The sequence below is a fragment of the Physella acuta genome, unplaced genomic scaffold (genome assembly GCF_028476545.2).
Source record: "Physella acuta isolate Inbredline_101_S28 unplaced genomic scaffold, ASM2847654v3 ptg000150l, whole genome shotgun sequence".
In the NCBI taxonomy this organism is placed as follows: Eukaryota; Metazoa; Mollusca; class Gastropoda; family Physidae; genus Physella; species Physella acuta.
This window is the reverse complement of record NW_026731669.1, coordinates 409,917-437,353: the sequence shown is the minus strand read 5'-3', so window position 1 is coordinate 437,353 and position 27,437 is coordinate 409,917. Positions and strand designations below refer to the sequence as shown.

General features: G+C 34.2%; 1 protein-coding gene across 1 annotated transcript in view; it reads right to left on the bottom strand.

Moving 5' to 3' along the window:
* Nucleotides 1–25,440, bottom strand: part of LOC131935588 (uncharacterized) — a 33,235-nt gene extending 7,795 nt beyond the window's left edge. Inside the window, exons 1-5 of the mRNA XM_059292073.1 lie at nt 25,431–25,440; nt 21,533–21,551; nt 4,620–4,700; nt 4,231–4,308; nt 3,538–3,585 (exon numbers count right to left, since the gene is read on the bottom strand). Of these exons, the coding sequence (XP_059148056.1) occupies nt 3,538–3,585; nt 4,231–4,308; nt 4,620–4,681 (188 nt within the window). The 5' untranslated portion in view covers nt 4,682–4,700; nt 21,533–21,551; nt 25,431–25,440. The remainder of the gene's footprint in view (nt 1–3,537; nt 3,586–4,230; nt 4,309–4,619; nt 4,701–21,532; nt 21,552–25,430) is intronic.
* Between the last annotated feature and the right edge of the window lie 1,997 nt (nt 25,441–27,437).

Below are 27,437 nucleotides of genomic sequence, written 5' to 3'. Positions count from 1 at the left end.
ATTTAGATTTCTTTCAGGCGAGGGGAGGGGGACAGACAGAGACCCACAAAAAAGTATACCGCCACCTATAACGACATATTTCCTATATAGAATACTAGGCATACTGCCTAGCTTCGCTTAGGTTTTTAAATAACATTTTAGAATTTGAATACTTAATTATTTAGCGATGGATTGGGTGTGGAGTGCTTTAATTTAAACAGTAATGCTAACTTTAGAAAAAAAATGTTTTTGTTTGTCATTTAAATACCGTTCACAAAGAAATATCGGAAAGTACGCAATGTATAACTAAAATGGAATTAGAACTACACAGGTTCCATGAACTGTATATCTCATAGTTTATATTACATTGCCTTTTGAAATGTATTTATTTATTTAATTAGGATACGTAACTGAATAAACAACTTAATTTTGTACTAAACCAAATGCTATACTTCGTCATTTTCTGTTTCTGTTTAAAATAGTATACAATTATTTGAAAAATAATAATTTTACAGACGTTACCTCCCTTGAAAACTGAGCGTATGACGTAAGACTTTGTTTACTTTTTTTTTACAAACAGTTGCTATGCTTATATAAGAAATTACGGTATATGAACATATTTAACGACTATAATGGCTGTTTCCGACGGGAATAAATTTTTTTTGTTACCTTCCAGGGTTGGTCTACGACGTCATATAATATTAAGGGGATCGTTCGTCTATTTATATATATATGTATCTCATATAAGGAGAATTTCACTCACGATCATCTTTTAGCCCTCGTCGAGGGCTTTGAGTCTGACCAACAGTTTTTCCATACGGCATAGTAATCTATAGTAGTGTATGCAAAAACTTAGCATGAAGTACAGACGTTAAGTAACCTAAAAATTGTGTTAAAATTTCCCTGTTTTTGCCATAAAATACAAAGATTATATAGGGCAATACGACTGGTCAGTTTTGACCCATTTCCCGATTTTTCCAGGACATGGCGAGTTTTTTGTGACACCCCAAGGCCTTCTTCTACCACCTCACAAAATTTCAAGGGGGGTCGTAGGAGGAAAATTTTTTTCGTAATAGAGCTCATATAAAGAGAATTTCTCTCGCGGTCACTTTTTAGCCCTCGTCGAGGGCTTTGAGTGAACTTTAAAGGTCAAGCCATTCTCCTAAGAGTATGCAAAAAATTAGCCAGATATACTGAGTTTAAGTACCCTAAAATCCGCGTTGAAATGACCCTCTGTTTTTCCTATAAAATACAAAGATTATATAGGGAAATACAACTGGTCAGTTTTGACCCCTTTACGAAGTTTTCCCAGATATGCCGAGTTTTTTGTGATACCCCAAGGCGTTCTCCTACCACCTCACAAAATATCAAGGGGGGTCGTCGGAGGAAAATTTTTTTCGTAATAGAGCTCATATAAAGAGAATTTCACTCGCGGTCTTTTTTTTTGCCCTCGTCGAGGGCTTTGAGTAAGACCGATAGGTCTGCCCTACGGCCAAGCCATTTACGTATAAACACGCCAAAAATTAGCCAGATGTAAAGATGGTAAGTGCCCTAAAATTCGTTTTGAAATGACCCTACGTTTTTCCCATAAAATACAAAGATTATATAGGGAAATACAACTGGTCAGTTTTGACCCATTTCCCGATTCTTCCCGAACATGGCGAGTTTTTTGTGACACCCCAAGGCGTTCTCCTACCACATCACAAAATTTCAAGGGGGGTCGTAGGAGGAAATTTTTTTTCGTAATATAGCCCATATAAGGCGCCGGTCAGTCGAGGTCACTTTTTAGCCCTCGTCGAGTGCTGTTAAAGTTATAGTCGAAAAATTTAGCTTCAGAACGCTTTAAACATTGGTATGGGAAAACAGTTTTCTTCGATAGAAGCCGCCATTGTTGATGTAAAATGTAAACAAATCGTGTGACGTCACTATTCCGTCAAATTAAGCCATCGTTTGAAACTTCTAAAATTAATGTGGTTAATCCATCAATGAATAAATCAATAAATTAATTAACGTCTTTAAATAAATTTGTGATTAACAGTCTGTCTGAAAACAAAAATCGTTCTCTACCTACATACTATTTTACAGCTCTCCACATAGTGCAGATTCTCTCCAGTAGCAAATTAGACAAACAAAAAAATTTTTCAAACATGTAAACAAACTTGAATTTTAGTATTATAAAGATGGCACCCGGATAAACTGTGTCGAATCGCAATCGTCTTTTCTTTTTATATACCGTATCTAGAGAAAAATCCCACTATCCCGTGGCGCCGCCCTTGCAATATTATGAAAAAAAGATTTTTACAGAAATCTCACCTGAAGTGTTCTAATTAACTCCCCAAAGTTTGATGAACGATGTTAAAATGCAATCGACTTTTAATTTTATATACAGTATGTAGAGAAAAATCGGACCCTCCTGTGGCAGCGCCCTTGCGAAATTTAAATTATTTTTCTACAGAACCCTTCCCTGTAGTGTTCTAATCAAATCCCCAAAGTCTCATGGCTATCGAATGAACGCTGTCCAACCAAAATCGTTTTTTTTATATACCGCATATAGAGAAAAATGAAATCGCGCCCTGCTGGGGAGCCGCCCCTTCGAATAGGAATTTTTTTTTCGCAAAAACCACCTCAGGAATATTCTCAACAACTTCCCAAAGTTTCATGGCGATGTAATGAAAGGTTTAGTAATGCATAAAAGACATACAAACAAACAAACACAAACATACATTTCTTCATATATATATATATATATATATATATATATATATATATATATATATATATATATATATATATATATATATATATTTGTATCTGGCGACACAACTGATTGTTCTGGGTATGATCCGCGTTCATTTAGTAAAAAACCAAAGTAAAAAAAAAACAACCATAAAAACATATGTCAATGCCAGAATCAGATGTTTATTTTTTCTTAAAGATTCTTTCATTCATTTTCTTTTCTACAAGGGAAAAAAATAACAGAGCAAATAATACCATTACAGTTATATGTATATAATTACAAATATTAAAATTCTAAACATAAAGACTGTTTATATTTTTTTCTTTTTTTTTAATTTAACTTACAAGCAAACACGTTTAATACGCACACTAAAATGTGTATATCATAAATCATCGATTGTTTTTTTTTAAATTCAGTATTTTGAAAGCGTTCCTGTGTGTTATACTTTGATCTGCGCAGTCAGTTTTATAATTGGAAACTTTAAAGTCTTGCTGAGTAAAATTTTGTATGCAACGTTAATGTGTAAAGCATTGCTATTTTATCATTTATCTAAACATTTTATGAACAATAGAAGATTAGGATACTTTGTTGCTGAATGTATTGATTGAGATGTTGTGATTTTGGATGGAGATGTGACGCAAACAATGTTAATAGTGAAAGTGTCGGTTAGTATTGAAAAAATGGAGTATGTGTTATAATTAGAAGACAGACATGGCGAAGATATTTTTTTTTTAAAAAGTATGTTTATGTTAAAAAATGTATTATAAACTTAAAGAAACAACCTTTAACTACGCATTATTTTTCAGGTCTCTATAACTTACTACTTTGCAGGCCAACATATTTTTTCTCCACCATCTCCTTCATATCTTCTATATAAAGAAAGAAAAGAAAACTAATATGAAACAATAATGGATGGAGGTTTTTATTAAATATTTTTGGATAACAACAATTACTATAATCAAACTATTTGTATCCTAAAGCTATTACATACTAGCAATATTAAAGTCTATAAATTGAATACCACTTCAGCCTGATAGTGGACATTTCATAAATAAGTATTAGATTAAAATCGGAGATGTCTTTAAACTTTTGAATTATTTCTTGTTCGTGAACGTTGTCTTTTGCACTATTTTCAAGCTAGGGAGACAAAACTCATACAGCCTATGTACAACTTACAAAACCAAGATTGTACAACAAATCTTTCTTAAACGTTTTGAATAACCTGTACTGCATTACTGGTGTGGTGTCAGGCGTTGTTTTAGTATGGAAATAACTACTTTGTTATTTAAACGATTTGCCATTGTACACCGAGCTTATTCTCGAGTTTAGCATAATGAATTAATCGAAAATTGAACAATAAAACATGCTTCAAAAAATTCGTTTCGAAGGCAATTTTAAATTAAATCTCAGTAACAATAAACCTTAAGGACATTAAAGCTCCTTTGAAAAAATTATTTAAAAATTTAAGGAAAATCCGACTTATAATTTTAATGACTGAAAAAAATATTTAATACCTTCTATTAACCACACAATCATTATCTTCACAGCACCACTTCTTACTTAAACAGCCTTCACCATACCTTTTACAACAACTGTTTGATAGGGAATAAAACGAAGCTTAATCTTCAAATACATATATCTCTATATCCATATCCACATCCTTTCCAATTTCCAAATCCATTCTTCTATCCATCAATCCATCCAACCTCCAACCCTAAACCCACCCACCCAACCTTTCATCCACCGATCCAACTATTAAACTTTTTTTTGTATGTCTGTCTCTCTGTTGTTGTTTTTGTTTGTTTGTCTACCTGACTGTTTTTGTTGTTAGTTTGTCTATCTATATATTACCAATATAAGAAAATGGTTATTTAAAGAAGATAGTTTAATTTATTTTACTGACCTGACCGATACAACACAGAGATTTGCAAGACACACCAGAAGAAGGAGAACTGCGATCTTCATTTTAATCAGCTCAGTATAACTTAAATAAAATCATGTTATGTAAGGATTAGGTTAGATATATTTGATTCCACCAATTGTGTAAGGAAAGGGCGACTGATATGTGGGCAACATCTGGCTCTTCTCATCTTAACAACCAGGCATTATGCTTGGATTTCTAATGGGCAATGGTCGATAAGACTACTGAACCATCATTAGAATTGCATGATAGGTAAATAGATGTACATAAGAAACGTATTAATTGTTTTATTATATTGCATTTTTGTAACCCTTTCAAATGAAAGATAAAAACAAAACTGATATAGTATTTTACTGTAACTCAACAGGTAGACAATCTGAACGAAATTACATACGCATCAGCCCAAATATGAGCACAGACCAACAGACACAAAATTAAAATGTATAATACATTTTTTATAACCAGCTTTAAATATATATATATATATATATATATATATATATATATATATATATATATATCCCCTTGATGATGTTCCAAGCGTGTAACATATTATTTGTGCTGATTTACTCTCATCATACTGACACTGATTTTGAGTTATATAAATGTCTTTAATTTGGTCTTATTTTAATGCTAATTACTGTATGTCGCGAAAACGCTACATCAGGCACGTATGGACCAAACAGTAATTTAATGATTTTAGTCCGGGTCAGTTTCTCTAAATATCCAGCACAAACAATAAAATATCACAAACTAAACATACGAAATCCTTGAAAACTATAGTTTAATAGCTCAGGCATAGCGTTACATAAATCTGCTGCACCTGCTCACTGACTAACTCTTATGAATTGTTATTTTGAAGCTTTGTTGTCGTGGTTCTACTACACTACAGTAACACAATACTTTCTAACACAAAGGACTTTCTTAAATGTGTAGAGACTTAGTTGTCCCCGGTTAAGTCATTTTCGTTAAGTCCTATTCAAGGTCAACTAATAAAGACGCATATTTCTCATTTGACTTATATTTTCTATACACACAAAACATGTGAGCAAATACTGTCCTAAATGCCTGTGTTCAGTCGTTGTATATTCTTCCATGCTCAATGCAGCTGCTGTGGGTACTCACTGCTATTGTTACCCTATGTTTCCGATTTCGGTTCTTCGTGCTACGGCTGTTGTGCTCGAATGATTCTCCTATTGATTACCAATGACAGTGCTGTTCAATAACACTGCTGTCGGTACTAAATGCCGGTATAATGCCACTAATGTAGGTATTCAATAGCACTGCAAAAATTTATTTTTGTCAGTGTTCAACCTTAATGTATTTATTATGAGGTGTAGGTCTATGCTCAGTAATAGTGTTGTCAAGGTCACTGTGAAGACCTTTTTTTGTTTTGTATCCAGGATAGTGGTCCACCACCTCAATTCCTGTAGTCCATATTTTTTATGTTCTCTCATTATTTTACAATGCTATTTGAAAGCTAAATTCGTTATATTTACCCAGCAACATGATCACCTTTTTCCAGCATCGATCTCTCTCCATTTGCCAATGTCAATGAAACAGGTGAACTCTACTTTACCTATCACATGGACCGTACTGTTCTAAAGTGCACTTTTATATATAGCCGAAGACTATATTGTAAATTGCCAACATTATATTGAGAAAAATCGCACCCTCCTGTGGCGCCGCCCTTGTGAAATTAAACATGATTTTTTTACAGAACCCTTCCTTAAAGTGTTCTTATGAACTCACCAAAGTTTGATAGCGATCAGAAGAATGGTGTCAAATAAAAATCGACTTTTATTTTTATATACCGTATATAGAAAAAAAACAAATCGCGCCCTGTCGGGGCGCCACCCCTGCGAATTTGAAATTTTTTTTTTCGCAGAAACCTCCCCAGGAATATTTTCAACAACTTCCCAAAGTTTCACGGCGATGTGATGAGAGGTGTAGTAATGCATACAGGACAGACACACAGACATACATTGCTTTATATATATATATATATATATATATATATATATATATATATATATATATATATATAAATATATATATATATATATATATATATATATATATATATATATATTTATTTATTTATTTATTTATTTATTTATTTATTTATACATATATTTGAAATATTGATCAATTCATAAAAAATTAAGTGGACATCCAATTAAGTCCAATGTGATGTCATATTGCATTGTCCTTGGGTCTTGACATACATACCAATTTGAAATGAATTGGTCAGATGCAATTAATAGAAATTTAGCTTTGGAATTTCCATCCATAGACATAAAAAAGACGGCTAAATAAAAGCTTGTAATGACAAGTTAATCTTGAATTGAGATGCATATATTTGTAGCTAACATAACCTAAACAAACTTAACCTAACCCAACCTTATGAGACCTAATTTAATTTGATATTATCAGATCCAAACCGTAACTAAAACGTCTATGCTAATCTATCAAACATAATCTATATAAAGACTCCACCAGTCAGGTAATACACAATGGAAAATTAACAAAACACTTCACAATTAAGACTGGAGTGAAACGGGGATGTATGATATAGCCAATTATATTATTGATTGTAATCAACTGGATCATGCTGAAAACAACAAAAAACTACACAAGAATCCATTGGGGTTTCTCTAAAAGTCTGGAAGATCTCTATTTCGCCGATGACATCTGCCTACTTTCTCACAAGCATCCGCATGCACAAGCCAAACTGAATCGGCTATCTGAAGAAGCGTCCAAATTTGGACTAAAAATCAATAAAAATAAAGCAGGTCATCAGAATCAATAACATCCAGGACTTGCCCATACAGCTAAATGGGGAAGTTATGCGATAAACAAACACATTCGCGAACCTGGGAAGCGTGACCAACAAGGACAGGGGAGCAGATGATGACATAAAATGACGCAATAACAAGGCTAGATGTGCCTTCAACTCACTGCGCCCGATCTGGAGGTGCACGGCCCCGTCACTCCGGAGCAAAATTGGGATTTCAAAACAAATGTCAAGGCAGTATTGCTCTATGGCTCGGAGACTTTTAGGGTTACAAAGGCAAATACCGATAGGCTAGAGTCGTTCACAAATAATTGCTTACGACATATACTTAAAATATCAAACAAAAACCTGTGTCAAATTTCAAAACAACAGCCTATAGATAAGGATATAAAGGACCGTAAATGGGGATGGATATGACACACACTAAGTAGAGAAAAAGATAATATTGCAAATGCTATTGACTGGAATTCAAAAGGAAAAAGGAAAGTGAGCAGGCCAAAGAAAACATGGAAACGAACGGTAGAGGAAGAGTCTAAGACATCTGGGCTCACGTGAGCACAGATAAAGGGAGCAGCCCAAAACCGAGTTCACTTAAAAAGTGTGGTTGCAGCAGTTTGCTCTCCAGGCGCCACAAACGAAAGATGATGATGATCCGGGAATATTACCACTCTTCAGGTATACAAAACGTATCTGCTTGTTATTGTAGGCAAGACGAATTTCTGCAATAATATAACAAACAAATCTTACTACTAAAAGAATAATAAGGCATAAAAATAAAGTTAACTAAAGTTAGTAACCCTGCGTGCTACTGCTATCTTTTTTTTTTTGGGGTTTACTTTAACTACTAGAAATCAAAATTTAATTACAATATTTGTAAACCACATGCAACCTTCTTTTAAATATATAAATATTATGTTTTGAGTACATTTTAATATTTGATTATCAAAATATTACTTATGTAAATCGACATAAAACACTATCCTATCTAAGAAATCCTAAAACATTAACAATTCAAAAAGTATGTTTTATAATATTCAAAAGTATTCGTGTAAACATTTATCTAATACAAAAACAATTGGATAAAAATGTTCAAACAGAAGCTAAACACACTTACCCGACTGTTGAAGATGCCAATTAAATTATTTGGGCTTGAAAACTTTAATAGTAAGGTAAAACAAAAGAAAAATACGAACAGGCGTGAGATCTGTAGGCCTACAGAACGATTGTGAACTACCAATACAGGAAGAGATTGGAAATACTGCATCGGAAATTAAAAAGGCGATTGATCCTCCACTTACCGGTGACTCAGGGGGTATAATAATATTAATTGGGTGGTAAATGGCGCGTTGTAGGAGAAATACAACAGGCGCTAGGTGGACGGTGATGTTTTTTTCTCTATACCAAAAGCAAAATCTTCATCTCAACTTCAAATTTAACCGAAAACGAAAGATATTGAAATCCAATTTTTACCCGAAATCGGCATTTTAACAGAATTTCACTTTGATCGGCCCTTACCTATTGCATATTCTAATTAAATATAGTCATAGTCATACCCTTAAACTTTGCATATTAGCTCTGACTTGACAAAAGTTATATTTAGATTTCTTTCAGGCGAGGGGAGGGGGACAGACAGAGACCCACAAAAAAGTACACCGCCACCTATAACGACATATTTCCTATATAGAATATATACTTTTACCAGTGTCCGCGCTTTTTCCCGGATTGAAAGTATTATTATGGACGAGATAAATGGCCCGTTAAGGGAAAATTAAAACGGACACTAGATTAATAGTGTTTTCTATTTTTCTAAAACAAACCCAAGTACCTGGCTAAATGTAGGCATTTCCACATTACTCTATCTTGTCAAATTGATCTGCACGCAGAAACTGCCCAGTGTTACTAAATTTAGTCGTAATCATACCCCTAAACCTTACATCTAAGCTCTATATAAATTCTATTTCGATCCGAGGGGGAGGGGTGGTAAACGTTATCATGGATTGGGGGGACGTCGCCACTCGATGAAAAATCTCCTAAAAGAAAAACTGCATGCAGCACGATTTTAAGATTAGACAAATAAATTAGGCGATATTGTTAGAGTCCGTATTATCAAGTTATCAAGTATCTATGACGTCAATATTTTTGTGTATTTTTTTTCGGCATTGAACTTTTAATTCTGGTTACTCTAGAAACAATGACGTCATTTTATTGTGTGTACATTTCCGGCTTTACAACTGTACGTCTTTCGTTTCGTTTTGAAAGTTACCTATATGTAACGTTACGTCACGGTCGTTCGTTGTTTGATTTTAGTTCAGACTAGGGGCGGAACTACAGTGCCGCCATACCCCGCAATGCGGGGTGGCCCAGGCTGTTTAGGGGCCAACAGCCGACCATAATCAATTTCTTTATAGTTAAAAAAATAATTTTCATATAAAAGAAACATATCTACTACAGTAGTGATGTTCTACTGTAGCTAACACACGCTGCATCGTAAAGGAAAAAAATTGTATATATGAGTTGTAGTGTGAAAGATAGGTAAACGTTCAAACCACTTCCATGACTTATTTCCCTTTTTTAAATAGTCAAAATGTGTTTGCTCTTAAGAACCTTTTAATAGATTTGCACTAAACAAATTAAAAAGCAATTACTTCTCTTAATTATTATTATGTTTTAAATACACAATACAGAATGACATAGTATAAATAGGAAATTTATGAAAAGCTAATAAAATAAATAGAAAAAAAAAACATAAAAATAAACATAAGGCGAGAAACCATTACACAAACAAAGCTTTCATGCTTCATATTCTTTTGACCGAATAGTAATTTAGAAGGCATTATGTCAAACTTAAAAACAGAGAAATTCTAAATAGACTAATAGAACTCACATAAGTAATCTGTTGTTGTAACATGCTTTAATTATAAATAAAAACTAGGAATTTTTAGTTTTTCAAATATCGAACATGCCCGTACTGAGTATTTTATATTCGGATTTTCGTAATTTGCTTTATATATATATATATATATATATATATATATATATATATATATATATATATATATATATATATATATTATGGGGCCCAAAACATTTTTTTGCGGGGTGGCCCTTTTTTCTAGTTCCGCCACTGGTTCAGACTAAGATTAGGGTTTTAGTCTGCGTTCAGACGGACTTGCACTTACCGGATAGTTTATTTTACATAAACCTAGGGAAGTAGTATAGGTATCACCCTTCCACCCGTATCAGAGCTTATATATATATATATATATATATATATATATATATATATATATATATATATATATATATATATATATATATATATATATATATATATATATATATAATTTTCTTCATGGACACAACGACGCGAGTCGACTGTCTAGCCCTCCTCCAGCCCTCCCTCGATCTCCAGACAAGTGTAACAGACCATTTCGTAACCGTCTCCACCAGTCTGGTGAACTGTGGTTCACCCAGAAGGTTTACAATCGTGTGCGGAACAAAAGGCCGACATCCAAAAGGTCGACACGACAAAACGCCGACAAGACATAAGACTGACAAGACAACGCCGACAGCCAAAAGGCCGAAGGACCATAATGCCGACAAACCATAAGCCCGACAAGCATAAAAATTACTAATATCGCAAAAAAAATGTGTTACTGCGCAGCTCCTATCTTGACAAAAATCGAAAAAAGGAATAAAAAAGAGAAGAGACGATACTAGTTTCTAAGCTTATAAGGTGAACCATTGGGTCCAAGCGACTGGAGATTACGGGAACATCTTGAACACTTCGGATTAACAGCTAAATTTTGTAAATTTCGGTAACTAGTGTTTTCATAGCTCCTTCTATATCAGGGGTCTCCAAACTTTTCAGTCCGAGGGCCGCATTAACTATCAAATTTCAGTTCGGGGGCCAGTTTCTTCCAGGCAAGTCTTTGATTTGTCTGGACAAAGTTCCTCAGCCATCACCAACAAACGATTTTTCTTGGACAAAAAGATACTGCACATTGATACTAAATTTAGTCGTAGTCATACCACTTAACCTTGCATGTAAGCTCAACTGAACACCAGTTGCATTCATCCATCTATACGGTAATAGAACGTCTACCGCCCACTCAAACAAAGTGGATTTTAAATAGAAAATATATACTTTTAACAGTGTCCACGTCCCAGCCCCCCCCCCCCCCCCCCTCCCCATTCCGTAAAATCTAGTTCTTCTCTCCTCCTACCCCTCTCGGAAAAAAGTCTGATATAAATACTTGTCGCTTGTGTTGACCAAAGAGACAAAATATAGAACCGCAATTCATAATCTAGAACCATTTCCTACTTTTGCCTGCTAAACCTAAAATATGCAGTGAATTCGCATAAGAAGGGGATTAGTGAACATAGCTAGTAAAGTATATAATTTCTATATAAATTATATGTCGTTCCAAGGGGGTTGGGTGGTAAACGTTTTCATGGAGTGGAGGGACGTCGCCCCTTGAAGAAGAATTGCCTGAAAGAAACACTGAATGCAGACCAATTTTAAGATTAGACAAATAAATTAGGCGAAATGTTAGTGTCCCTATTATCCAGTTATCAAGTATCGATGGCGTCATTATTTTTGTGTACTTTTTTTGGCATTGAACATTTAAGATATTCTCTTTACTCTATAATCAATGACGTCATTTTATTGTGTGTACATTTCCAGCCTTAAAACTGTACATCATTCGTTTCGTTTTAAAAATTTCCTATATGTAACGTTACTTCACGGTCGTTTGTTGTTTGATTTTAGTTTAGACTAAGGTTAGGGTTTTAGTCTGCTTTCAGACGGACTTGCACTTACCAGATAGTTTATTTTACATAAACCTAGAGAAGTAGTATAGTTAACCCCCCCCCCTCTCCGCCCGTGTCAGGGCTTATATATATATATATATATATATATATATATATATATATATATATATATATATATATATATATATATATATATATATATATATAATTTTCTTCATGGACACAACGACGCGAGTCGATTGTCTAGCCCTCCTCCAGCCCTCCCTTGCTATCCAGGCATGTGTAACAGACCATTTCGTAACCGTCTCCACCAGTCTGGTGAACTGTGGTTTACCCAGAAGTTTTACAATCGTGTGCAGAACAAAAGGCCGACATCCAAAAGGTCGACACGATAAAACGCCGACAAGACATAAGACTGACAAGACAACGCCGACAGCCAAAAGGCCGAAGGACCATAATGCCGACAAACTATAAGCCCGACAAGCATAAAAATTACTAATATCGCAAAAAAAATGTGTTACTGCGTAGCTCCTATCTTGACAAAAATCGAAATAAGGAATAAAAAAGAGGGGAAAGAGAAGAGACGATACTAGTTTCTAAGCTTATAAGGTGAACCATTGGGTCCAAGCGACTGGAGATTACGGGAACATCTTGAACACTTCGGATTAACAGCTAAATTTTGTAAATTTCGGTAACTAGTGTTTTCATAGCTCCTTCTATATCAACGATGTGAGAAACCAACAAAGATATAAGTCAAAAGCCGCCGGCATCATAGCCCACAGGCATAACGGCGGAACGACAAGAAACAGTTATAATTGCTATCATCATAAGGTGAACAATGGGGTCCAATCGATTGAAGACCTCGCAAAGTATCAAGGGGGGTCGTTTGGCAAAAGTTTTTTTTTTATATATTAATATCTTATAAGGAGAATTTCACTTGCAGTTATTATTAGATCTGGTCAATGGCTTTGAGTCGAACAGGCAGTTTTTCCATACGGTCTAGCCATTTACCGAGGTGCATGCAAAACATAGCCTGATGTTAACCGGTTAACTGGTTTACATCAGGTGAACAGGGCATTCCCCCCCCCCAGACAGGGTTAGAATTAGGGTTAGGGTTAGGGATAGGTTTAGGGCTAGGGCTAGGGTTGTGTTTAAGTTTAGGGCTAGTGCTAGGGTTAGGGTTAAGGTTAGGGTTAGGGTTAGGGTTAGGGTTAGGGTTAGGGTTAGGGTTACGGTTAAAGTAGTAGGCCCTATACAGGTGTAGAATGTTAGTTAGAGTTATGATTCTAACTTGAGAGGGGGGGGGGGGGGTAATTCCCCGGGGGGTAATTGACAGGGGGTAATTGCTCCGGGGGGTAAATACGGGGGATTGTCCGGGGGTAATTTCCGTGGAAGTGGGGGGTAATGTCCTGTAGCCTTACACCAGTCTTCATTACAACAGATGGATGAACAGTACCTAAGTTCAAAATAAAGGTTGCATTATGTTTTTCTATGGTTGACTGGTTAACGAGATGCTAATCGTGTAATAACTAATGCAGTGTGATATTTGTAAATTTCAAAGGACGAATAAAGTGCGCCATATTGTTTTAAAATGTTTTGGACAACGGCAATGACGGGATGCATAAAGTTCATGTGTAACAGGTGGCTGTGAATAGCGGATGGTGTGGTGTAGATGTGGATGTGCATGAAGTGTTAGATGATGTTGATGATGCGCAGTTTGGTTTTTGATATGGGTAGCATTGTTTTCTGCTGTTGATGTGGGTGGCCTTAGTATGGTTTAGAAGAATAATAAAGCGGTGTAGACTAATGAGAGTACATGGTGTTATGTGTTGTTGATGTGGATAGCATGTAGTGTGGTGTGGACGTTGATGATGTATAAAGCGATGTAGACTCATGAGAGTAGATTGTGTTCTTTATGCACCTACCAAAGAGATGCCTGAAAGAAACTCTGCATGCAGACCACTTTAAAAATGGCAATTTTAGAATATATACTTTTACCGGTTTTCGACCACTCACCAAAAATTTAACGGAAATTTAACGGAAATCTTTGTATTTTTTTTAATTAATTAAAATAACATTTTAATTATTTCATATATATTATATATATATATATATATATATATATATATATATATATATATATATATATATATACATATATATATATATATATATATATATATATATATATATATATATATATATATATATATATATATGTATATATATATATATATATATATATATGAAATATTAATTAATTCATAAAAAATTAAGAGGACATCCAATAAAATCAAATTTTATGTCCTATTGCATTCTCCTCATAGAAATTTAGCTCTAGAATTTCGATGCATGTCGATGCATTATCATATAGTCCGTAACTGAAATGACTATACTAAGTTTAGCCCAGGAAGCCTAAGGTAAGTTAATATAAGCTAAGCGTAAAATTACCATACTCTCTAGTTATAATTATTGAGAAGTAGGGAATATTACCAGTCTACAGGTATAGGACTACTTAACGTACCTTCTAGTTATTATAGGCAATACAATTTTCTGCCATACAAGAAATTAACCAATCTTACTACTAGAACTAGAATAAGGCATAAAAATAAAATTTACTATAGTTAGTAAACTAGCGAAAAATTACATTCTTTTTACAAGCTTTTATGTATGGTTTTTTTCTAAACCAAAACCGAAATATCCACCTCAACTTCAAATTTAACCGGAAACGAAAAATAAAATTAAAAACTGATTTTTATCTAGAAATGGTATTTTAACAAGATTTAAGCTTGATCGGTACAAAGCTAGTGCACATCTATATTAAATATAGTCGTAGTCATACCCGTAAACCTTGCATATAAGCTATGACTTGACAAAAGTCGCATTTAGAATTATTTCAGGCAACTCTTCGGAAGGTTGTGTGGGGGGGGGGGGGGGAGGAGGGGGGGGGGGGAGACAGAGCCATTAAAAAAAAAGTATACTGCCTCCTACAAAGACATAAAACGTATGTATAAAATATACTTTTTATTCAAACTATTGTTATGGACGAGATAATTGGCCAGTTTAGTGAAAAATAAAACGGGCGTTAGATTGGTGGTGTTCTATTTATCTCTAATCCAAAGCAAAATACCACGCTGTATGTAAATATTTCCGTATTACTTTATCTAGAAAAATTGATCTATACTTAGTTCCTGCACATTGATACTAAATTGTGTCTTAGTCATACCCCTAAACCTTGCAAAAAAAAGTTGCATTTACGTATCTCTACGATGGAAGAATTTCTACCGCCCACTCGAACGAAACAGAATTTAAATAAACTTTTAACAGTGTACTACATCCGAATGTAAACCTTCTTGGTGAATCACAGACATTTGTAAACAGCTGTTATAGACGAATACTTGGGATGCGATGGCCAGATACCATCACCAACGTCCATCAATGGAATACGTTAGCAGAGACGTAGTTATGAGGGGGGCGGGGAGAGCGGCCGCCCAGGGTGCCGACCCTAGGGGGCACCAAAAGGGGTAGAAAAAAAATAAAAGCTTAATTTAAGCTGCATTTTTGAGTTATAAGCTGTCAAAATTAAGAAATTTAGCGGTTAAGAAAATTTGCATACTGATTTAACTGTTTTCCACATCGATTGTAAATGTAAAACATATACCCTTAAGAAACAGTGGGCGTAAGACTAAAATCGGAAAAAAATTACACTAGATTAGTAAGTTGATAAACTTTATCACTTATAAAAGAAGCCATTTGTACTAATGCTTATTGTACGATTGTGTAAAATTTAAAATAAAGAGTTAGCGACATTTAAAACCCGCTCTACATCGCAAGGACTTGTATTGGGTAGGTGAGTAGATAACTCTTTTAACACTTAGAATAGAAAACAATTGTATTAACGCGTAATGTACGATTTTACTAACCAGTGTTGTTAAGAAACGACGCGACTAGTTTTTTGTACAATTTTTATGATTCTCTCAACTTTAACGTGAGAGATCAGATACTTTTACGTGATTGCATTACATCTTGCCTGGATTACTGTATTAAAGAGAAATACAGTTCACGGATTCTTGTATCGCTATCCGATCAGTAAAATAGCAAACGGTTGCATACGATCGGAGCAGGTGGGTGGAAGGCGACACTCTATGCCAAAATTTGAAGCGAGCAGAAAATCATTATATTGTAACGAATAGATATTTTTTATTGCTTTTTTTTCAATGGTACAACACGACGACTACTACTGCGTTGTTAATTTGTTCAACATAACGGGTAATTGAAAAGTGTAATATAGGCCTACTATTATCAACATTTTTCTATAGACACGACCAAAAAGCATCTACTTCTACACTCTGAAGTAGTGTTTATTAACTTTTTGAGGTACTTCACAGTAACAGCTTAATATGTGCAGTCACTGAACACTTCTTAATACTTGTAACGTCCACATTGACAAAATCCGAACGTGAATCCTATGTGTCGGGGGTGTGTCTTGACCTCCGTGGAAGCCCTGAGACTGACTTACCGAACCTCTTGGGTTCGATGGAACCCACTGTTCTAAACTTCTGTGATTTTCCTAATTTTATTCGTTTCTTCTTCCCATGGAGCTTAGGCGACACTTCCTCGACTGACTTGATTTTTATGAAGATCTAAACCTAATAATCCTGCCTCCCCCTTTTCTATTTTAAACGATATCCTTCATGACTTATTTGGTCCTTTTCTCTTCCTCTTGCCCCATGAACCTAATACAAGCAGCTTTATAGTGAAGATATTTTCTGTCTTTCTGATATTGTGCCTTAACCACCACCTATTCAATCGCAACTGTCTATAATCTAACTCAGAGCCATACAGTATAAGAGACTTCATATTAAGATAAAGATGTTGATTGAATTTTTTAACTTGCATTTCAATTCCACATTGGCTTAGTATGTTAATTACGTTTTAAATATTATTACGATGGGGTATAGCCTAGGAGTTTATTTATAGGATGTTACTTTGTATTTATTTCTCAAATGTAAAAAAATATTTTAAAGCTTGGTTGAAGTATATGCTTTCTGGCAACAAAGTTTTTGAACCAGCATTTCATGCATATAGTACGCTTTACTGTCATTATTTTTGTGTGCTTTTCCGGCTTGTGTAAGATCTGCACAGATTGATTGTGAACTACCAATACAGGAAGAGATTGAAAGTCGAATCACCGGATGTAAAAAAAAAAAATGATCCGCCACCTGATGGTGACTCAGGGGATATAATAATATTAATAACCAGGTAAATGGCAACTTGGGGGAGAAATACAATAGGCGCTAGGTCGATTGTGATGTCTTTTGTCCTAAGCCAAAACCAAAATCTCCACCTCAACTTCAAATTTAACCGGAAATGAAAAATATAATTGAAAAAAGATTTTTGTCGAGAAACGGTATTTTAACAGGAATTAATCTTGTTCGGTAAGTAGATACTGCACATATAGTCGTACTCATATCTGTAAACCTTGCATATTAACTCTGACTTGACAAAATGCGCATTTATATGGTCAAATCACCGCTATGGTCAAAGCCTCACTGCGGTCAAACCCAATATGGTCAAAGCCCCGCTGTGGTCAAACCCCATATGGTCAAACCCCCTATCGTCAAAGCACCTGAGGTCCGCGTACCCTTCTAAATGTAAATTATAACTTTATTAAATTTACTGACAGAATAAAAAAGCACATCCTAATATGTGTTTTACATTGGTTTGTCGTGTATATTTTATAAAGTTTTATTAAATTGTAATATGTGATTATATTGACCAAAGCAGGATTATACAATATAGGACATCATAAAAAATACTATTTTGAGAACATTTACATTTTTAAAAAGATAATTACTAATATATTGGCCATTTATACAATCATTTTAAATTTCTATGCATTGGTTTTACAAAAAAAAAAACAACGATCTAGTACTTTGCCATAATTTCTGACTGAGCCATATAGTTTTTTTTAATCATTTGTGTAGTTCATAATAATTATCTGATCTTTAAATTTCCAGTTATTTGAGCAGTAAGAGACTGAAGTAATGCCAGCCCTTCTCCATTCATTGAACAGACTCAAATAGGCTGAGGAAAACAACGGTCTGCTTTAGTCTCGTCTCTGAATTTCATCTCTGACATCAAACTCCTCAAGAGGAAAGTAAGTGAATACATTATGAAATGTGTAGCTTACTTTGAAATTACTCTGTAACAAGGAATATCCTAGTAAGTGTTAGCCAACCGCTAAAACAACCTGTCTATTGAAATAACCGCGACCCTCACACATTGACAAGAAACATGATTTCATGACAAATGATCTCAGACAGAATATCTCAGACAAATTATCACAAAGTAAAATATTTAAGTAACTATGATTCTTTTAGTCGATTTTAACATTTTTGTATTTCTTGTCAAATGGATTTTATGTTGGCCTACTTTATTTACGATCAGAAGACTATGTGAACTTTTTTTGTTGTAAATAGCACTTTGTATAAATGTTTTAGATATAAAAATGCATAAAATAAATAAAATGATGATACGTTAACCGAATTATGTCAAAATATGTAAAGTATTTTCCAAAACTATTTAAGTAACTATGATTCTTTTAGTCGATTTTAACATTTTTGTATTTCTTGTCAAATGGATTTTATGTTGGCCTACTTTATTTACGATCAGAAGACTATGTGAACTTTTTTTGTTGTAAATAGCACTTTGTATAAATGTTTTAGATATAAAAATGCATAAAACAAATAAAATGATGATACGTTAACCGAATTAATGTCAAAATATGTAAAGTATTTTCCAAAACGAAAGAATTAAGATTTGGTTTTACAGGTTCGTAATGTGACATTGGTGTTTTAATTCCTTAATCAATGCTAGCCTGTCTGTTGTCCAGCGAAAATCTGACTTCTTAAAAGAGCAGATACCCCTCTGAGACGATTTAAATTTAACACATACCATAGGTTACCAGTCATTGGGATAATTTAACAATTTATTTGTTTGCGACCCTTGTTAATATGTTAAAGGCAATGGGACGAGCCTATGCCAAAAATCTTTTCTCACTAAACCATTTAGACAATCTATTTTTTGTAAGATTTTAAAATAAAACTAATATTATCTTAAATACTATACAAATTTTGCTGTGAGATATTGTCTGATATATTTTATTCTGAAATATTTTGTCTGTGGATCATTTGTCCCTGAGATTATGTGTCTTGATATATTTCATCTGGATGATTTGTCCAGAGAATATTTGTCATGGATCTATCTATCTATTGTCGTTTTGCCTTTCCGTTTTTCTCCTGTCTGACACGGTACCCTGCAATAAAGTTTACGATATTGATGGGTTGTTTGATTTTGTAACACACCCATATCAACTCAATTTTCTTTTTTTTTATAATTTAGGACACACAAACATTTTCTTCGGGAAGGTGAGGGGGGTATGTTTTTGTTTACTAACTATTATTATTAATCAATACCAGTTAAAAACCGCTCCGAAATGCACTCTACGTTTACTTCTATCTTTCCGTTTGCGAACAAGCGAGGGTATTACAGTCGTTCACTATATTGAAGCTTGAACGTCAGCCGGCGCTCCGACACGGTTCGATTTTGCGACCAAAACCCAAAGCTACGTACGTTTTAAACTGGGCGATTGGGTTTTACAGCTATTTACTAAGTGAATCAGTTCCACCTCGGCTTGGTGTGATTTGGAACCCCGGGCTATATTGTGAATTCTATGCTTTTATGTTTGTATTTAAGTTAGTATTTATTTTATGCGTTATTATAAGCGCTTAGGTTTGCGTTTGTGTTTGCGCTATGTTTCTGTTTTTGTGTGCGTTAGTGTTTTCGGTTATCATTGCGGTAGTGTTTGCAATTTTGTTTGTGTTTGTGTTTGAGTTTGCATTCGTGTTTGAGTTTGCATTTTTGTTTGCAGTTATGTATTTTTTTAGTTCGCTTTTGCTTTTTTTTTCGTTCACTTATGTGTTTGCGTTTGTTTTCGCTTTTGTGTTTACGTTGTTGTTTGTGTTTTTGTTTGGGGTTGTGTTAGCGTTTATGTTTTGGTTTTGGTTAGTTGTGGTTAGGGTTAATTCGAAAACTAATACATTTTCTAAACCCGGGCAATGCCATTATATGCTGCTTAATAAATTCACAAGGTATGGTCCTTTACAGATAGGTTTTTCACAGAGGCTAGTGCAGGGCCCGACTGGAACGGTTAGTCTAAAATATAAAGTTCGATTCTGTATGTTTGTAACCAAGCATTACAAAGGCAAATAAGAAACAATTATGCTTCTTTGGCGTTAAGTGTTAGATATCTAAAATGATCACCGTTTAAATTCATGATTTTAAAAATTCATATTGAAGGTTCTGTAAAACAATTTTCATTTTTCAAACTTATAATAATAATTGCAAGCATTTTCAAAAAACATTTTTTTTAAAAATATATCATCTTTGCCACAAATTTAAATTATGTCTGACAATTATTTACATTTAGTTCCATGGATAAATTCGAAAACACACTTACTTCCCTTTATAAAAAAACATACATCGGAGAAAAAAATTATTTTTATTATTTTGTTTTGACGATGGGAAAAAAATCATACATAACTAGCACGGATGGATCAAGTACAATGTGGTTGGTGATTTAGATACACTTTTTTATTTTTGTTTATGCACTGTTTATGTACTGAACGTACTTTCAATTCAATACAGATACCCATTCCTGAAAGAACGCTGTGTATGAATTTAAAAAAAAAAACGGAAAAAATAATGACTTTATTATACATAATATTGCCATATTTGAAATGAGGAATATTACATATATAAGTAAAACATATTTTAAAAAATAAATTGAAGTTTGTTTAAAGTGCAGATGACGGTTGGGCTGGAATATCATTAGCATGACTTTACTTCTAAGAAAACTAACAAAAAAATAGATTTTGAATCGATATTGCTTTTCTATAATACCCAGTTTGGCCTTTATATGCTTTGTATCGTGTAATGTCTTGAAGACCGTGTCCAATAAGATGTTTTAAAATTATACTACAACCATTATTTAAGCTGGGGCTAAAACTTTAACGCTTTTAGTCTTACTCAATTTTTACCCTAATAAAACAATTAATTGATTATTAAGCTTATCCTAATTCTAGTAATACGAACAATGTAGGACTATACAGAAATAAAATAATTGCTTGTAATTTAAATTTCTACTTTTCTTATTACAGTTATACAACAAGATAAGTAGTCTTAATAAAATAAACAACATAAAGCAGTAGTTTACGTTTTATAAACAAATTGCCATTACCTAAGTTGACTAACATTAACATACCTCAACACTTTTTGCAGATCTAGAATGCAGAAATAAAAATAACATAAGTTAATATAGGCAAATAAGCGATCAATAAGCTTTCCTGATTTGACAGCTATTTATACCAGTTTTTTTATGTGACAGCTTGGGAGGAGTTTATACTAATGATAATCGAATAAGTAAGTAAATCGATCAATAGGGCTTATGTAATAAGCTATTATGTAATGCACAATATAAGTGTGTCTGTCCGTCTATAGGTCTTTTAGTCTGTCCAATTGCAAGTCATTTCAACGGTATCCCTGTCCTTATGCCCGTCTACCTCACTGTCTGTCTGTATTGTGTTCGTTAATACGACTGTCAGTCTGTATTCTGTTCACGTTACTCTGTCTACCTGTCTGTCTACATGTTTTATCTGAATGTCTGGACTATATGTCTGTCTGTCAGTCCGTTCTTCCGTCTGTCCTCACGTCCATACATCCACCTTTTTGTATGTCCTATGTCTGACCTTTCTGTTCTGTCTGTTCTTTCTGTTCTGTCAGTTCTGTTCTGTCTGTTCTGTCTGTTCTGTCTGTTCTGTCTGTCTGTCTGTCTGTCTGTCTGTCTGTCTGTCTGTCTGTCTGTCTGTCTGTCTGTCTGTCTGTCTGTCTGTCTGTCTGTCTGTCTGTCTGTCTGTCTGTCTGTCTGTCTGTCTGTCTGTCTGTCTGTCTGTCTGTCTGTCTGTCTGTCTGTCTGTCTGTCTGTCTGTCTGTCTGTCTGTCTGTCTGTCTGTCTGTCTGTCTGTCTGTCTGTCTGTCTGTCTGTCTGTCTGTCTGTCTGTCTGTCTGTCTGTCTGTCTGTAAAAGTAAAGGCGGCATGGCATAATGGTGACAAATCTGTCTCTTCGTTTGCCGAAGTCACATAATCAATAGACTTTTACCTCACTTGGCCCATAGACCGTCATGATTGAAAATAAGCTGTACTTCTAATTTCTAATCTGACTACATAAGGTTACAGGAAAAATCCCCTATTGAGAAAATAAGTTTCAATGTTTTAAAAACCGAAAATAGCAAGGGTATACGAAAGTACGCATTTTACTACATTATCGAAACTAGTCTTGTATTTAAATGTGGACGTATACATAAAAAATGGACCCATATTCTGATGGATGAATGGGAAATATGGCGAAATTTCTGGTTAGCAAAGTACATTAGCATCATCTGTCAGAAGATTTGAACTAGGTAATTGTCGTATTGGCATCCGTACACTCTCCAACCTCGACAATGCCGATCCAATAATGATGTATATCTCTTGATGAAATGTACAAAAATATGCTCTGCATATGTTATTAGAAGTGTGTTTTAGATACTTATATTTGTAGGTATATTAAAAGTCCCTAGATGCAATATTTAAGATATTAATCTTCAAGGCTGTCAAATTAACTAGGGCTAGGGTAAGGTGGATATATAGATTACATTAAATTTAAATTAGCTCCTGCATAATAAATTTAATTTTTTGACAGACTTCTGTTTTATGTGAATAAATTGACCTATTGAATGTTTAAATGACAACCCATATTATTTACCAAATAAAAACCACTCACATAATTTTTTCTCAATGAAAACACTGCCCGAATTACTAGAAAAAGCTTGTTTTACTTCAACACGTGCCTTTATAAACAATCCATCTAATAGCTAACCAAACAAGGACCCGCTAGTGATAGACGAAGTCTATAACGCTCTAAACCTAATATAATTTTAAAATCAATATACCTACTGTTCCGGCTAATTGAATCGTTCGAAATCACAACTTTATGTAAGAATTAACAAGTTTTGAATGTTAGGTCTAATGGTTTGAAATGACAGGTCGGTAATTGACGTTTTTAATGTAATTAATTAATTTGAATTAAAATCTAAACTTGGCGCCTTGTTGGAGCGACAATGATACGACTAGGTTTCTCTCATAAGTATAGAAAAATAAATAATAAACACATGATTTATTGACAGTGATGGATTAATGGGTTGTACATGAGGCCCACAATTTTTCTTTTAACGACGATCGTTAAAATTTTCCTATTAATTTTTTATCTGTTTACAAACTAAATGTATGATAGAGCCAGATGTGACGGTGTGGCCTAGCGGTAGAGTCTTGAGTTTAAACCCGGTTTCAAATCAGTGTACCGTCCCATAATACTGGGTAACTAACAAATGAACGAAGGTGGCTGGGCATAGTGACACGACAACACTAACTTTTCACACGCTGAGGTCTCTAATGCGGATGAACTTCGGCACGACCCTGACAAGGTTATGATAAAAATGAATTTAATGTTATTAATTTTGTAATTAAGTATTATATTTGCAAACATTCTAGAACATCGCATCTTGACAAAGACGACAAAAAAAACATAGGAACATTCTAATTACTTACTTATTCATGTGTCTGTATTTTTAAAGTGTATAACACTTAAAATACAGTACTTAATTTCAAAATAATATGCGCATTTTGAAAGAGCATACTAAATGTAATACACTATTTAAGATCTTGTTAGCGAGCTGGATAGAATTTAAATTCAGTAGAATGAGAAAATAACCGAACAGTTATGTTACGACCAGTTATATTAAGTTTGTTTGGCGGCAAGCCTTTTATTCACAAATTTAGAAGAGCGTTGTCCTTAATAAACTAAACACAAAGAAAAAGGCACGATATAGATTTAGTACAGAATTAATAAGTAGCGATTAGGTTGAATTTCCATTCGTTAATGTATGAAAGGATTATAAGAAGAAAAGAATATACGTCAATAAAAGAATGTTTTATCTACGCTTTTCTCTCTTTCTTACTCTCTCTCTCTCTCTCTCTCTCTCCCCCTCTCTCTCTCTCTAGCTTAATTAATGGAGAAATAAAACGAAACGTGAGCGTTATTATAATGACGCGAATAATTTCAAACTTAAAACAGTTTGAAGAAGAAAAACAAATTTTAAAATCTTATTTAGATTATGACAGATTTATAGCAGTTTAAAATAAAATCAACCGATGGCAAACATCATGTTATGATATTTTTATTAAAGAACTGACAAAATTAGAACTGGTAATTTAAAAAAAAATGTAAAGCAAACCTGGATGACCTCATTATCTTTATTATTTTTTTTATTATTTTCATTCCATTTTTAACGTTAACCCTTTAAAAATATTTTATATCTCTATTCTATATGTCGGATTGCATTTCTTTATTAATAAAATTATATGTTTTTTAATAATTAATTATATTGGCGAAAGAATAAAACTGCCTTAACATAGTTATACCTTTAGAACAGGTGGGATAAGTGTGGTAAATAAATGGTTGAGGGGAAGGGTGTTCACATTAGCGGTGAAACAACACTTAGACCAGCGTCTGAATATATTAACGTGCGAGCATTTTTGTGTGTATTTATTATGTTGACAGCTTTAGCCTAGTTTAGTTTTCGTAGGCAGAATTTACCTGCGGAAAGGCTAGTCATTTTATCAAAAAATTATAAACTATACAAATGACAAAATTATGTAGAAAAATGAAGATTCTGTCTGTTTCACACACAAAAACGCAAAAACATAGACATATAAACATGTACATGGCTCCGTTTAATCTCGGAATACAATGAATTCTTCTACAGAAACTTCAGATATAAAATCCTAGTGTCTAGTACATATACATTTTTTGTTGAGGGTGGGTGTGACACCACAAAATGCCACACCGGTGACACCCGACAAAGCGAAGCCATTGCTTACTAAATAGACATCTCTTACTCTTAAGGTTATAATCAACTAACGTGCTCGATTTTGCACTTTGCCGTGCTCAGAAGAAAGTCTGAAGCAATATTTAAAAAAGATTTCATTCCTTCGTTACCAGTCTAATATTCTTAGACGTGTGACCTTGTTTTCTAAAACTGAGTTATTAAAATGTACACAATACCTGCGTTATATTTTTTGACCACGTATGTCGAGGCACGTGTTTGCACACGATCGATTAGCACACACCAGGACGTGTTGTATTAAAAGTCTTGTGTACGTTAATCACTCTGTGTAATAGTGAGGTAAAATACATTTTGGCGACTGGCGTGATTTCCACTGTTACAATATCGCAAAGTTGTCACGTACTGTCTGTGATGGGGGATTTGTATGGGTTTCTCTATGAATCTGTATGAAGACTACTCCTATAACTAATGCTCCAACTACAAACTCGTGATGAGGACAGGAACACTCTTATTTTCCGACGACACTAATTAGCGATATCAACAACTTCGATCATGAAAATTAAATAGAATTAACTTTATTATCAAACACTAATACTATAAAATATCAATACACGTCATTTTCCTACAATGGCTAACCCCCAACTGTCTTCACTGCTGCATCCTACGTCATCGGTAACATTGTCGCGTCACGCTCACGTCACACTTACGCCACAAATATTGTATTTAACACGCGCACAATACACTCCAACCAAATCGTCAACAGTCACATTTACACCGTCTTTATTAGTCTCTACCAGTCTAGTCTTAGTTTTATCAATCTACGTTATGATACCACTCAAACAAGGAAGAAACAAGTAGACGATTTCTCGCTACTAAAACGTACCAAATACACAGTTTAAAAAATATTTAAAAATTACTAAACGTTAAATTTAAAATTAATTTATTCGAGCTAAAATAAAAGCAGCTGCGAATGTGACAATGGGATGGTGAAACGGTTTAAAAAAAACTCTTTCATGCAAAGAAACGGAAGACGCCTTTGTAGGCGGCATGTTAATTTATGCCTTGCGTTCTCTCCCTTTATCGAACAAGTATGAATTTCTGATTAAAGGGGGAGGCTCCGGTAAAACAAACTTTTTAAATACTCGTTAAAAAGTAACGATCCCGTTTCAAACCTGACGGTCTATAGGGGCAAGTGAAGTAGAGTACACTTGTTTCTCTGACCTCGGCATATGAAGAGATAGTGTGGTCAGCACTATGCCCAGCCGCCTTTACTTTCCCTAACGTGAGTTAGGTACCCATCAGAGTTGGGTGGACTCAGTGACGGTCTACTGACTTGAACCCGGATTCGAACTCGAGACTTACGGGTATGCGGTCCAGCTCTCCACCGCTAGACCACTCCGTCCCACTCCGTCCGTTTAAAACACTAGTTTTAATGCCCCAAATCCCCCAAAGTTATATGTTTTGAACGTAGGCCTACACAAATTTTTAAAATTTAGAAAAAAATAGTTTGAAGATATGCACTTAATTGCTCCAAAATATGGAAGAAGATTATGAATTGATTGTTTATTGGGCTTAAAATGTAATATTTTATGAATGGTGGAAAACCTACGAAGGGGTTAATTTTTCAAGATGGCCGCCGTTTTCATAGTTACCAAGATATATCCACCATTTCTTTTAGTGGAAATGTATATGCGGATGTATCTTAATAAAGCTGTAAAGAAATAACTGTTTTTAACGAGTATTAAAAAAGTTTTTTTTTTACCGGAGCCTTTCCCCTTAAATATTTCCAATGGTTATTTCTTTATGTTGGTGAAAGAAAGTTGGATAACTCGCTGTGTAAACTAATTAATACCCTTTACATGTATGCATCGCTAACGTTGTGAGCGGTGATTTAGTAAATGCTTGAAGGGTAGCTCACAGCGAATCGTCTCCGCTGCTAATGATGTCACAAGAAAGAAATGAATAGACGATATATCGCTACTAAAACGTAACGAATACACATTTAAAATTTTGTTTGTCTTCACGGAACACAAGGGTGAGAGGGTAGGTCATTGCCCTTCTCCTCCACCTTTTGTTTACAACAAGAATACAAAGAAAAAACATCGCGCCACCCTGATTGAGACATAAAATACAAAAGCTAACTCCGTGGAAAAGATGCATCGCTTATTATCTAACCACCCATGTGCTTTTGTCCTCACAGAACTCAAGGGATTTGTGACCTCCTC